Genomic DNA, 14546 nt, shown 5'->3' with positions numbered 1-14546 from the left:
TTGGGGGCCCTGTGCGATATTTTATTATAGGGCCCCTTTGATTCTTTTCGAGACTTAGAAGGCTAACAATAGTCGAAAATGTAAAAGATATGAAGTCATTAGGGCACACACTAGAAAAATCATAAATGTAAAGATGACATTGTTAGGTTCTTAATTGAGTTAATTCCTCAACTAAATACAACAATTGTCGTGTGCACCGTTTTTTCCAAATTTTTGGCAAAAAAAAGGGGACTATTTTTGGTAAATAGTGGTCACATCACGGTAAATAGTGATCATTTTGAAAAATATTCAATTTTTAGTCATAAAAAATGGTCCTATTCAGCGAAAAGTGGTCATCATTTATCAAAAAGTCACATTTTTTGATTGCATATGAGACGATTTTATAATAGAATTTGCAACTAAAATATTAACTTTGAATAAAAAATTTATGTACTAGAAACAGAGAGGACACAAATTAAATTAGGAACAAAGAATGGGGGCCTCAAGTAATAAAAATCATTATAAGGGAAAAGATGGAAAGTAAATAAATAGCGGGGCCCTTAAATTCATTGAAGTAACAAAATGATGCTCTGTTTATGCTTCGAACACGAGGTTCTTCTCGAGATTGTCTTACAACAAACCACTATGCTACTTTGTAGAACAATGATCATTACATATGTCATTATATTAATATAAGCAAACACGAAGCAGATTTGGCCCCCAAAATTTGGGGTTGTGCGCCCGCACGGGTTGCACACCCCTTGGGCCGGGCCTGGCTAGGTAGAGCAGCATATTGGAAAACAGTAGATTGAGATCCAATTTACTCTTTCAATATGCTATTTACCAAACACTCAAAATAATAGATTGGTAAGTCAAACATGCTAAAAACCTTGAATATGTTGAAAATTTCCCAATCCGCCCTTTACCAAACACCCCATCTTAATAAGGACAACCATTTGTAACGTTTTGGTTTTGTCTTTGATGAGTGATGACCGACCTAATTATGTAGTCAGTGAGTCATTACAGACTAGAGGTGGTGGCAATCAGGCTTGGGTTGGTTATGGGTCGGGTTAAAGTGGGTTCGAGTATGTGACGGGTTCAAGTCTGTTCAGCACATGTTGGGTCATTTTCAGGTCGGTCATCAATGGGTGGCAAGTCGGGTTGAGTCACTAGCGGGTCAGTATCAGGTCAGGTATCAAGATATATTTTATCTTATGTATACTCTATTTAGTTTTAGATGTCCATGGTAATTTTTATGTTTAGACAAGGTGTAGGTGTATTAATTGTAGTTTTAAATGAAAATAATCAAGATGAATGTCAGTTTGATCTTATTTAAATCATTATTAAGCTAGTTTATTATCGGGTTGAGAAAATATCCGGTCACGGTCGGGTCAGATCGGGTCGGTTAAGGTTGGAAAAAATAAGGTTGTCATTATTGGTTATCGAGTCGAGTCAGGTCGGTTTCGGATCAACCAAATTTCGGGTTATATTGGATCCGATTTCGGGCGAATCAGGTCGGGTCAGGTTTGAATGGATCGTGACACAATTACAAATGATACAAACACAAAATTGCAACGATCTGATTTGTTTGCAAGGTCAATCCAAATTATATTTCAAATTACATATGAATATACCAAATGGATTTGGTGTGGTGATTGCTCGCGTCACTACTCCTTAATCATGAGGCCAGAGTTTGATGCCATGAAAATGGAGCAAATTCTTTGACAAGTGATTTACCTTTTTGTGAGAGCACACCCTCGGTGAAGAAATTCATTATTGTCAACGGTGGACACCCTGATTTACACAAAAAAAATAAATAACCCTTTGTCCTTACCTTTGCCATTCATCTTTATAAGTAATCGCTAAACTTAGGGTCTTAGTGAGTTAACACTATTGCTTTATTAACAAAATGATACTCCCTCCACACACTCATTTTCACTCAGTTTCATTAAAATACTTCACTCATATATTAGTGAGATGCGGTGAAATCAAGTGTATGAAGGGAGTAAAATAGTTTAGAAACTGTTTAGAATAATAAAATAAAAATAATAAAGGTAATTTTAGCAAAACGCCTAATTTAAGAAGTTTTGGCAGAAAAATAAATAAAAATAAAACTTGGTGTTAAACCGATGTAGGGCTAAGCAATTTTAGATTTAGACTAGACCATTTGGATTGGACAAAAACCAGACCGTGACACCCCCATACTCCAAATGCCTTACCAGGACCACTTAAGGTATGAGAACGTCACCATCCCGGTTACCCGAGGCAACAATAATCATAAGACAATAGCGAAACGTACTTAAAAGTGAATAACATTTTAAGTGATTACATACCAACTCCAAAACTGATAAAAAGAAATACAAGTTCTCAAAATAGTCTACTATCAAAATACTATAAAGTGTCAGACACAGCGGAAGACTTCTAAACTGCAACGTGGTGACTCATCCCAACTATCCCATACGCATCGTTTCATACCTGCTCACCACCCCCGAATGGATCACCACAGTTTTCAAAACATTTAAACGCGGCCAGTATTGATTACATAAAAATAACAACAGCCACAATAAAACAGAACCACAAACAGCTCAAACAGCTCAAACCAATCTCCAGTCTCCATCTCCAATCTCCACACAACGGACTACACACTAAAGTGTGTAGCCCTGCCAGAGTACCCATCGCAACAGGTACTCCTCGCCGCTAGTGGAGGACCGCAGCCGTTCCCACCTAAGCCCCGCTCATCTTCATCGAGCGATAAACACATTTTCATTAATGTGCACATCCCTTCTGTGGCGGGTTCAACAGAAGGCGAATCAAGGACGTGAAGCCACTCCCGCAAGTGACTCCACTCAGCCAGGGACGCACCCCGAAGATCACAGACAGATACAATAACAATCAACGATATTAATGAACAACCGTCACAAACACCAGCAGTATGATAAATCAACAATAACAATACAACCACCACACACATCATGTAATTAATACCGAGTAGGGAAACCCTACCTGGAATAGCAATCACCAAGATCGTCACAATCAGCTAATCATTATCATTCTTCAACGAATCACCTCCTATAAACACACAATCATACAATCACAATCTAACATCAACAATACTCCCCAAAACCCCCAAATTACCCAATTAGGGTTTTAAACAAACTCAACGAATGGTTATAAAAATTATACAAGAATATTACCCTTGATGCGACGAACTCAACGATGTAAAGAACAAGACAATCCGACCACCTTAGCCTTTGGGATTTGATAGTAACGCGACGAACGAAGATAACGTAACTTCATTCTCTTCTCCTTGAAAGGTTTTAGAAAGGGTGAGAAATGATAAAGAAAGTAACGGAAGGATTAATATACTAATCTCGCGTTATTAACAAATCCCGTTAAAAACAACCCGTAAAAGTAACTTACTCGATCGAGTAAGTAACTTACTCGATCGAGTGATCCTTACTCGATCGAGTGCCACACTTACTCGATCGAGTGCCCGTCAGACAGAACACTGTTTCGTAAAATAATCTACTTACTCGACAGAGTAAGCCCCACATCGATAGAGTACCCATAGACATAGAAAACCGTAGTATTACACAGACAGAATTCTTTTAGGTTCAGTTGAGCTCAACTTGCTCTATTTTTAATTAAACTTATGTGTATTTTTTTTTGAGCTTTTTTAATTTTTATAAGTTAAGTTTTAACTTTTTGCCGTCAAAACTCAAATTTTACTGATCTTATAAATAGCGTTTTTGAGTTGTATTTTAGTTTTTTTAGCGTAATGTTTAAATGAACAAACTCATAAATTTTATAGTAAACTTATAATCTTTTAAATTAAACTCAAAAACTTTAATATAAAGCTCATAAACTACACAATTGGTGGTACTATATAGTGGCGGATTTGCGGGGGGATGGGGCTCACGTGAAGGTGGAAAAAAAAGCTGAAAATCTATGTTTAGATAATTAGAGCGCCCTTTTCGAATCTTGTTGTAGTTATGATTGGCCTATTTTTTTTGTATGTTTAAAGTTAGATTTAATTAATTTAATTTCAACAAAATGATGCTACACATGCTCGAACCTGGGACGTTAGGTTAGTATATTCAATGATTGTCCAACACACCAATTGCATATTAATATAGTTTGTTAAGCATATATATTTTTATATCTATACAGTTATACACTTTTAGAAATAATTCCATGTAAAATTTCCCACTGTTTTATAAATGAAGATTATGATATTCTTTGGTTAATTTTTTACTACCCTCATGACGATAATATATGAAATTGAAGGGGTCTTCCGAATGTTTTTTGCACAGGGCCGCTAAAATGTCAGGGACGGCCCTAGGTACATTCTATCGCCGACAATGGATATTCCCTCTAAAATAATGCACTTGGACTTGTTTGTATTTGGTTTAGGGCTTGTTGGTATATTTTTTCTTTACGATTATATTACTATGTATTGACAATGTTAAAATTTTAAGGTATAAATGTTGTCCGCAATTTTTTTTTTTTGGGGTGTGCCCCTCCTTTAGTGCGATCCTGCATCCTCCCTGACTATATTAGATGTATAATTTACTTACCGCCTAATTTAAGCAGTTTTGGTAGAGAAAAAAATAAAAATAAAACTTGGTGTTGAACCGCCGTAGTTTGACAACTTTTAATTTTCCGTATAAAGAATTCAGGTCGTGTCACTTTCGAGTCAGTTGTTATTAAGTTATGTGAGAACAACGGTTCGTATGCGATATTACACTTCGGCCGTGTTTGAATAGGGTCGGGTAAAATCGAATCTCGAGTCAGATTGGGATCCTTAATTCGGATGCGGTTTGGGCTGATGACAGCCGACGACGTCCAACGAGACGTCATGAAACAAACCTACGTCATTAAAATATGGACGTAGTCTTCCAATTTTATTTTGCCCTTCATACAGTAATTTGATTAAATCTGTAAAATTGTTAAAAACATCGTCTAATTAACAAAAATTTTCTTAGTGGAACAATGAGTGATGTTATAAAAAAAAAAAATGCCAGATCTCAATAAGTTGACGTCTTTTTTTTATGGACAAGATTTAAAGGTAATTTTCGCAAGACTGTTGGCAGAAAAAAAAAATAAAAATATTGAAAAAACAAGTTGGTATTGAACCGACATAGGCCTTAAACTTTTAATTTCCGGAGAGAAGAATCAATCAAGAACCCCTCATTTCTGCAATCACTGCTGGTTTGATTCTCCAAGAAAATGCAGAAAATGAAGAGCAGAAAGAAGACCAAATCTTCATCAAATCCGACCCGTATTTCCGAATTCAGGTACTTACCACCCGAACTTTGTACCCAAATTCTCGCAAATTTACCAGCCAAAACCGTGTTAAGATTCAGGTGCGTATGTAAATCTTGGTGCTCCATTATTGATAATCCTGATTTCGTTACCCAGCATCGTAATCTTTGCAAAATCAATTCCGTTAGTAGTAAACTATTACTGTCCTTCGAGCGGTTGGGTCGGTTTGGGTGGAAAGGATGCTTGTTGACAGTTCGTCACGCTGACGCTCTTCGTAAAACTGATCAGATTTTAAAGACTTCGCAAAAGTATAATCTAAGTGGGAGCTGTAATGAGTTGCTGTTAATTCGCGGCTTAAGTGGTCATGGAAAAAAAGACCCGTTGATGATGTGGAACCCTTGTATTAGAAAGTCGTTGTCAATTCCCCTTCCTCCATTATTGTCGTCCTCTGACGGCGGAGTCGTGTATGCATTTGGGTTTGCACCTAACAGTAACGATTATAAAGTCGTTGCTATCTCATCTCAATGGAGTCTGGGTACAGATGGTGGGAATGTGTGTTTTGCAGTTTATACGCTCAGTGATCAACAGTGGTCTCTCAGAAATGATGACTTCAATATGTCTTATCCGTACTATAGCCGTATGTTTTCGCGATATTGTTGTCCCCAAACGGGTTTTAACTTTCAAGGAGCATTATATTGGATTGGTTATGACCCAAATCGGGATGGTAACCTTGCTGATTGTTCAACTCATTTAGTTTCTCTGGACTTTGATTTGGAAAAATTCAACTACATGGAACTGCCATTTGCTTCAGACGATAGGGGAGCCGTAAGACTTCCTTTTCGTCTAAGGGAGTCACTAGCGGTTTTTACGTATTTCTTCATGCAATCCAGCATATGGGCGCTGGAAGGGGACATTGGAACCGGGGTGTGGACCCAAAGGTTCTCAGGACTTTCAAGTTCGGATGGTTTTGATTTGTTCAGGTCTGGCCCATTTGTGCAGCTATTCTACTATGAGAGTGATGATGGTGGCCGTATTGTTTACTGGAAGAACTCGTATAACATTACTAGCTGTCAAGTACATGAGCTTGGAAAATCAATGAGGGATTATGTGGATATGAAAATGTATATGGAGGGTTTGGTGTTGTGCAAAGGTTACGGAGCTGAAGATCTACAGTCACTTGCTCTTTGAACAAGAGAATACTACTGTCTTTATGGCTGACTTTAGGAAGTTGCTGCTATTCTTGATTCTTACTATTTTGTTTTTGAAATTGATTTAATTGCGTGGCCTGAAAACATTCAATGTGGATACCGGATACAGAAGTTGCTGCTCTTCTTCAGTTCTTCTCCCTGCCTAGTGCCTAGTTAGTAAGCCTCAACAACCAATCGTGCCTACTGCCTACAAATAACATTTTCAATCGATCCTGGTAAATGTTTATACTTGAAATATTACGTGTTCTCAATCTTGTTGATACTGATCTGCTGAATTGCTCTTAAATGTTGTTAAGATCCATGGTTCTGCAGTTTCTGGAAACGTAGTAGTGTTCTGCGTTTTGTTTTGATTTAGTTTGTTCCGATATACTGTATAACTATGATTGACAGGGAAACTGTTGAATGCGATAGTAAATGATCAAATAATGGTGATTGTTGTTAAGATCCGTGGTTCTGCAGCTTGTGATTTCTTTTATTCTTTATGCCTCTTCTTTTGATTTTGTTTGTTCCTACTGTATGATTGGCCTTGAGTAGCTTTAGACACCAAGGAGAGAGGTGAAACTAAAAATCACCATAATATCATCTGTTGGCACATCCCTCTCTTGATATTGTAATTCACCGACTTTGGTACAAGGCCGTTCAAATTTACTGTATGATTGGCTTTGTTCAAATTTACTGCAATGTTCCAACTTTTTGTGAAACCTCCGAAGCTTCTGCCACAGTAATCCCAGAAGCTTCACATCCCATTAAAGACCGTCTGATACTCTGATAAGTTAATTAGTAGGCCGACTTCACAGAATTACCCCCCATTTTTCTCGTAATACCATGTTAATTTGTTATCCCTGCTGACGCTAATAGGCCAGGATTTTAACACATCATCTGATCCGTCTCAATAATGTGGTGCCTTACTTTCGCAACGTTCCTCACATCCCCGTCCAACAACTCTAAAACTCATTGGAATCACTACCATCAGTCCGTGGACACCACAGTCGGAATGTAGGAGTCATCATAGTCCAGGGATCATTCCATTTATTCAGCCTCGTCATATGAACGAGCGATGGTAACCAATAGATGCTTCCAACATCCTATTACCGAGGTCGTATCTCGCCTTCAGTAACCTTAGACGTCAACAAGTGAGGTGAAATTAACAATCTCCATTATTGTTTACCCAACATACTACTCGACTAGATATTGGGTTAGTTCGGGTCCGGAGTCTATGATCGAGCTTGTTATTGTATGGTATTTAGAAGCATAGATTGATGGTTTAACAACGCTTACTTGCTACAACAAATATCTCATCATGCTTTCAACAAATTCAAATTTACTGCAATATACTCGTCTAATTACAATTACTACATAATCTTAATTAGCTTCAAAAATTAAGCAAACAAATTTATTGATTACCTAATATTTAATAACCCATATACGGATACGATGGAAGATGGTTGTTTCTAGCAAGCAAATTGAGGTAAATCATCTTTAAAGAACAAACCAAGCTTCTCCATTCGCCTTCTTCCAACATAACCTAGTCGAGACATTGAGCATCCCGCTAAAATCTCCAGCTCCTTTGTAATTCCATAGCTGTCGTCAAATTGTACTGATTTCTCTACCTTCTCTAAGGCATGGCGAGCCGCCTGTCTCTCTTCTTGTCGCCGCCTTTGGTTCTCTAACAATTCTTTACTTCTTGCTTTCTCTTCACTCTTTTTCATCACTTCACATGACTTAGCGATGATGTTTGCATATCGAGCTCTCAACATTGACGCGGGTAATTCCTTTGGATTTTCGATAGCCTTGAGTTTCTTCGCCATCTCTTGTTTTTCATGTTCTTCAACTCCATGCCACCTCTTAGTTCCTGCCATTATTGTTGTAGTTTGTAAAAGTAGATTTTAGGGTTTTTTTTAAGGTGAAATTTGTTGTAAGAGACTTGCTGGAGTAATGATAGATATATATCAAGTTGATATAAAGGGTAAAAGCCTAAAAATTGAACTTAAGTGGAAAACGTGTCTAGTTATTATTAATCCTAATGTAATAGGGATGCGTAATCATCAAGGAAATTACGATACCCTACGGTAAGTTAGTTTGGTAACAATTGGATACGACAAAAAGCCTTTTGAATTTCAAGTTATAATCCCGTACCATTTATTATCAACTAAATTGATCTAATTATAGTTATCCGAGTTTGAATCAGATTAGTGCTGGTCATTTTTGACTATGTAGTTGAGATGAAACTTAAGTGGGATATTGAAAATTCGTTTCCTAAAAAGAAAGGGTAATAAGTCCATTTTTTAACTGTTTAATTCGATTTTTGATAACATTTAACAGTTTTCAATTTATGCATAAATATAAAGATATAATGGAGTTTGAGAAAGGAAATGGGTTTTCCATTTTCGAAAACAAATGGAAACTATCCTGTCTATCCTAGTTGATTGAAAATTAGTGTAGCTCCCGTGCAAATACACTGTACTTTAGATACCGATATTAAAGATTTTGACAACAATAAACAGTTAATTAATTAAACTAATACAGTTTACCTCCATTTTAAAAACGATAGAAAATTTATGATACCGTACAGTAACTTTAGAGCATGTTTGGCCCTATTTTTAAAATATAGTTTCTGTTTTTCAAAAGTAATTTTTAAAAAACTGTTTTTTCTAAAAATTAGGGTATGTTTGGTTAAGCTCATAATAAGTGCTTTTGATAATTTCTAGTGTTTGGCCTAATTTACTTGTTTTAGTTTATTTTTAATTCATTTATTGTTGTATAAATATATTTTCCATCAAAATATATAGAAATATAGAATGATAGATAAATAAAAACGGTACGGATTATACGATATTGTAAATTATACTATAAGACCATTGTGTAGTACGACTGCTTAATTAAAAAATCGCCATTTTGTGTTAAAAATGACAATGTTTTATTTTTTTTTTAATAAAGTGACTAGTTTTTATTAGTGGTCACTTTTTAACATAAAGAAATGATCACTATTTATCGTGTAATGCTCACTTTGTGTCTCTCGCAGTCTCGCTCCATATGATGTTGGCGCACAATAAAAGAATGTGACCTTTTTATATTTTTTTTCTTAATCTTTTCATGATGCTTGTGATATTTTTTTAATTAGAACCCATTTTTATAATACTAGACTATAAATATATATTTTATTGTATGGTTTTATAATGTTACAAGTAACATAAAAGATCACAAATTTTGTTTATTAACATAATTTGACAAAAGTAAAAAATAATTTACGGTAACGTTACTTTATGCCTAGAAATAATAATTTACTTAAACAAAGTAAAAAATGTAGCATAGGAAATAAGAGGATCACGCAAAAAGGAAGTTTATAGTTATTGGTTTTGGAAGAAATAGAAATAGAAACATCAAATTGATGCTTCTGTTTTTGGGGGTGAAAAAGTGGATTTGAGCTTTAGAAAAACTGCTTCTATTTTTTAAAAATTGGGTGTTTGGCACAACTTCTAGTTTTAGGAGACAAAAACACTTTTTTAATCTTGGCCAAACACATACTTAGTTTTACAGACGACTACACCCTGACTTAGCAAACTTCACCTGGCCTGGCCCAAATAAACCGACTCATACCCGACATACCAGCTGAATTCAAGACCCAAACTTATTCCGAATTCGAATTGACTCGGCCCAATATAACTGTTTAGATCGAATTTTAATATCATCTAACGAGTTTAAATGTATGCACATATATAAAGATATAGTGGAGTTTGAGAAAGGAAATGGATTTTCCATTTTCTAAAACAAATGGAAACGATTCTAGTTGATTGAAAATGTATTTTAGAAACAAAAAGAATAGCTTTGTGATTAATTATCCAAATGTTCTCTTTTACCCCTTGCCTTTGACATCATTCTCCTAATCGCTAAAGTTAAAATCTCAATAAGTTAACACCTCTTTTTTTTACGAACGAGTACTACACCGGGCAAACTTCACCTGGCTTGACTAACCCGGTCTAAATAAACCAACTCGTACCCAACTTAACAGTCAAATTCAAGACCCAAACTTGATCCAATTCCGAATTGACCCAAGCCAATTTCATCCATATATAAATAAATTGACAATAATTGACTCGGAAATAATCTGACCCGGCATTGATCCGAGTCCAACCCAACATAGGCGTAGGCTCTGTTTGGCAAAACTAACTGAAAAGGTAGCTAAAACCTGAAAAGGTAGCTGAAAACTGAAAAGCTAACTGAAACCTGAAAAGCTAACTGATAAGGTAGCTGAAAATTAGGAGCTGATAAGGTAACTGATTATATAAAAATGTGTTTGGCAAACTAGCTGAAAAGGTAGCTGATTTTGGTAAAATGACGTAAAAGGATATGAAAATTATTTAATATTATAGAATAAAGAGGTACAAAATGGAAAATAAGTCATTTCAGGTACCTGATTTCTCAAATGCTACCCGAGGTAACATTTCATTTCAGGTACCTTATTTGATCAAATAAGCTACTTGCCAAACACTTGCAAAAAAATCAGGTAACTGAAATTTTGGTCAAATAAGCTACTTTGGTCAAATAAGCTACCTGAAGTGTCGTGCCAAACGGAGCCGTAGAAGTTAGAACTTTAAACTGCCATCCTCTGCCATAGTTTACCTTTTCCGTTGCAAATCAATATACATTGGTATTAGTTATTAGTACTTTCTCCGTTTCAAATTAATTGTTCCTCAGAAACAAATTAAAAATAAAAGTTGGTATTGTTATCTTTCTCCGTTGCAAATTAATTGTTCATCAGAAATCACAGGTATTCTCAAGTTTATTTGGCATTGCTGTTGTTGTTTATATTGTTGGATCTTTTAAAGTTTGATGATTTTCTTGTTGAATGATTGAATAATCAAGAACCCCTTTTTTTCCCCTCCTCTTATCATTAATTTCTTTTGATTATATTCTCAACTGAATGAATGTTGCGCAGAAAATGAAGACCCAAAAGAAGACCCGTATTTCCGAATTCAAGTACATACCACCTGAACTTCGTACCCAAATCCTCGCAAATTTACCAGCCAAAACCGTTTTAAGATTCAGGTGCGTATGTAAATCTTGGTGCGACATTATTGACATACCGGCTGAATTCAAGATCCAAGCTTAATCCGAATTCGAATTGACTCGACCCAATATAACTGTTTAGATCGAATTTTGATATCATCTAACGGGTTTAAATTTATGCATAGATATAAAGCGGGTGTTTGGTAAATGGCATATTGCCCACATTTTATCATATTTAAGGGTTTTAGCATGTTTGACCAGTCAATATGCTAATTTTAGTGTTTGGTAAACATCATATTGAAACAGCATATTTGGGGTCAATATGTTGTTTTATAATATGCTGCTTAGCCCAGCATATTAGTTAGCATATTCTAAACTAGGAAATTTTACTACATATTATATAGAAAACTAACAATCTACTAATCGTAATCTGCCAGTTATCAAACACTTAAATTAATTATGCTAATTATAATATACTAGTCAAACCTTCTGTTAAAATCTGTCATTTATAATATGTTTTTACAGTTTTACAATCTACTTATGCTGAAATTAAGATGTTTACCAAACAGGGCCGAAGATATAATGGAGTTTGAGAAAGGAAATGGATTTTCCATTTTGTAAAACAAATGGAAGCGATTCTAGTTGATTGAAAATGTATTTTAGAAACAAAAAGAGTAGCTTTCTGATTAATTTTCCAATGTTCTCTTTTACCGCTGCTTTTGTGTGATGATCCGCACACTTCGAACTCTTAGATTTATTTCATACTTATGTAATTTCATTTCCCTTGTACATTTGTAGTAAATACTTTCCATTTTAGCATAGTTAGCATAGTTTTCTTTCCATAAATAGGTACATCGCTATTCTACACTAGTTTTGAAATTTCAATGTTTTCTGCAACCAGGATGTAACTATCAAATTTCCCTCTTTAGGGAGTATTAGTGAATGAAAATCTGCTTCATACCTTGTGCCTTCGTATTGCTTGTTGTTGCTTTGTTGTGAACGACTATTTACCTTCAATTTTCTAACAAGCCGTGTTTGTGGGATCGACACTAGGATCCCGACTCACACACCCGAGACCGATTACGAATGCCTAGTGCTTGACAAACACTAGTGCTTGACGCTCTCGTTGCAATCCTGTCGAGTGTTGCCGAGACCCGAGTATCGTGCTAGTGAGCGATCCTTCACTAGTACGAAGATCCTTGTCCCTTGCATCTTGCCTTGAGCCGGGCAAGGGTGCGCACCGCGATCCGGCAAAAGTAGCGGACCGTGACACTTTGTCATCATCCTCCTCCTAATCGCTAAAGTTAAAATTTGAATAAGTTAACACCTCTTTTTTTTTTACCAACGAGTACTACACCTGACAAACTTCACCTGCCTTGACTAACCTGGTCCAAATAAACCGACTCATACCCAACCTAACAACCAAATTCAAGCCCCAAACTTGATCCAAATCCGAATTGACTCGAGTCAATATCATCCATAAATAAATTGACAATAATTGACTTAGAAATATCCGATCCGGCATTGATCCGAGTCGAACCCAACATAGGCGTAGAACTTTAAATTGCGATCCTCTGCCATAGTTTACCTTTTTCAGTTGCAATTCAATGTACATTTGGTATTAGTACTTTCTCCGTTGCAAATTAATTGTTGTTCAGAAACAAATTAAAAATAAAAGTTGGTATTGTTATCTTTCTCCGTTGCAAATTAATTGTTCTTCAGAAATCACAGGTATTCTCAAGTTTATTTGGCACTTCAGTTGTTTATATTGTTGATCTTTTAAAGTATGATGATTTTCTTGTTGAATGATTGAATAATCAAGAACCCCTTTTTTTTTCTCTCCTCTTATCATTAATTTCTTTTGATTATATTCTCAACTAAATGAACGCTGTGCAGAAAATGAAGACCCGTATTTCCGAATTCAAGTACATACCACCTGAACTTCATACCCAAATCCTCGCAAATTTACCAACCAAAACCGTGTTAAGATTCAGGTGCGTATGTAAATCTTGGTGCGAGATTATTGACAATCGTGATTTCATTACCCAGCATCGTAATCTTTGCAAAATCAATTCTGTCAATAGTAAACTATTACTATCCCTCGAGGGGTCGGGTCGGTATGGGAGGAAAGGATGCTCGTTGACAGTTCGTCACGCTGACGCTCTTCGAAGAACCCATCACATTTTGAAGAGTACACAAAGGTATTATCTACTAGGGAGCTGTAATGAGTTGCTGTTAACTTTAGACCATATTGATACACGTTATCGACAAAATTTGATGCTATGGAACCCTTGTATTAGAAAGTCGTTGCGAATTCCTCCTTCTCCAATGTCCTTTCGTGCTGTTGTCTATTTATTTGGGTTTGCGTCTTGTAGTAAGGATTATAACGTGATCGAGACATCGTTTGGACAAGATGGTGGAAGTATGAGCGTTGCGGTTTATACTCTCAGTGATCAACAATGGTCTCTCAGAAATGACGACCTCAATAAGCGTTTGTTTTGGCAAAATTGTAGTCCCAAAACGGGTTTTATCTTTCAAGGAGCAGCACATTGGATTAGTGATGACCCGAATGGGGATGGTAATCCTGCTGGTAGTTCAACTCTTTTAGTGTCTCTTGACTTTGATTTGGAAAAATTCACTTACTTGGAACTGCCATTTGCTTCGGACGATATTGGAGCTTTAAGGTTTCCTTTTCGTCTTAGGGAGTCACTAGCGGTTTTCTGTATTTCTTCTGTAAAATCTTGTTTAATGTTTAGTGTTCTCAATCTTGTTGATACTGAGTACTGACCTGAATTGTTCTTAAATGTGGGATATTGTTATTACTAAATAAAAGGTGATTGTTGTTAAGATCCGTGGTTATGCAGTTTGTGATAGACTGATATCTAGTAGTCTTATGCCTTTTCGTTTGATTTCGCTTGTTCCGATATGATTTCTGAGGTTATGAACTATGATTGACCAGGAAACTGTAAAACGCGCTAGTGAAATGTTCAAACTGTTACGAATGTTTTATATTTTCAATAATGGAGCCAAAATTTCCTTCTTTAGTTTTCTTTATGATTCATTAAAATAAAATGATTCATGAAATTG

At 35.9% G+C, this 14546-nt stretch overlaps 2 protein-coding genes across 2 annotated transcripts; both read left to right on the top strand.

The window, feature by feature from the left end:
* The first annotated feature begins 5208 nt into the window (after window positions 1–5208).
* On the top strand, window positions 5209–6432 carry LOC141587631 (putative F-box protein At5g47300). The gene has a single exon (XM_074409106.1). The coding sequence runs from the start codon at window positions 5209–5211 to the stop codon at window positions 6430–6432; it is 1224 nt and encodes a 407-aa protein (XP_074265207.1).
* Window positions 6433–13340: 6908 nt separating this feature from the next.
* On the top strand, window positions 13341–14246 carry LOC141587630 (F-box/kelch-repeat protein At3g23880-like). Its single transcript, XM_074409105.1, has one exon. The coding sequence runs from the start codon at window positions 13341–13343 to the stop codon at window positions 14244–14246; it is 906 nt and encodes a 301-aa protein (XP_074265206.1).
* The last annotated feature ends 300 nt before the right edge of the window (window positions 14247–14546 follow it).

Source organism: Silene latifolia, chromosome 6, assembly GCF_048544455.1.
Source record: "Silene latifolia isolate original U9 population chromosome 6, ASM4854445v1, whole genome shotgun sequence".
NCBI lineage: Eukaryota > Viridiplantae > Streptophyta > Magnoliopsida > Caryophyllales > Caryophyllaceae > Silene > Silene latifolia.
This window is presented reverse-complemented; position numbering and strand designations above follow the sequence as displayed.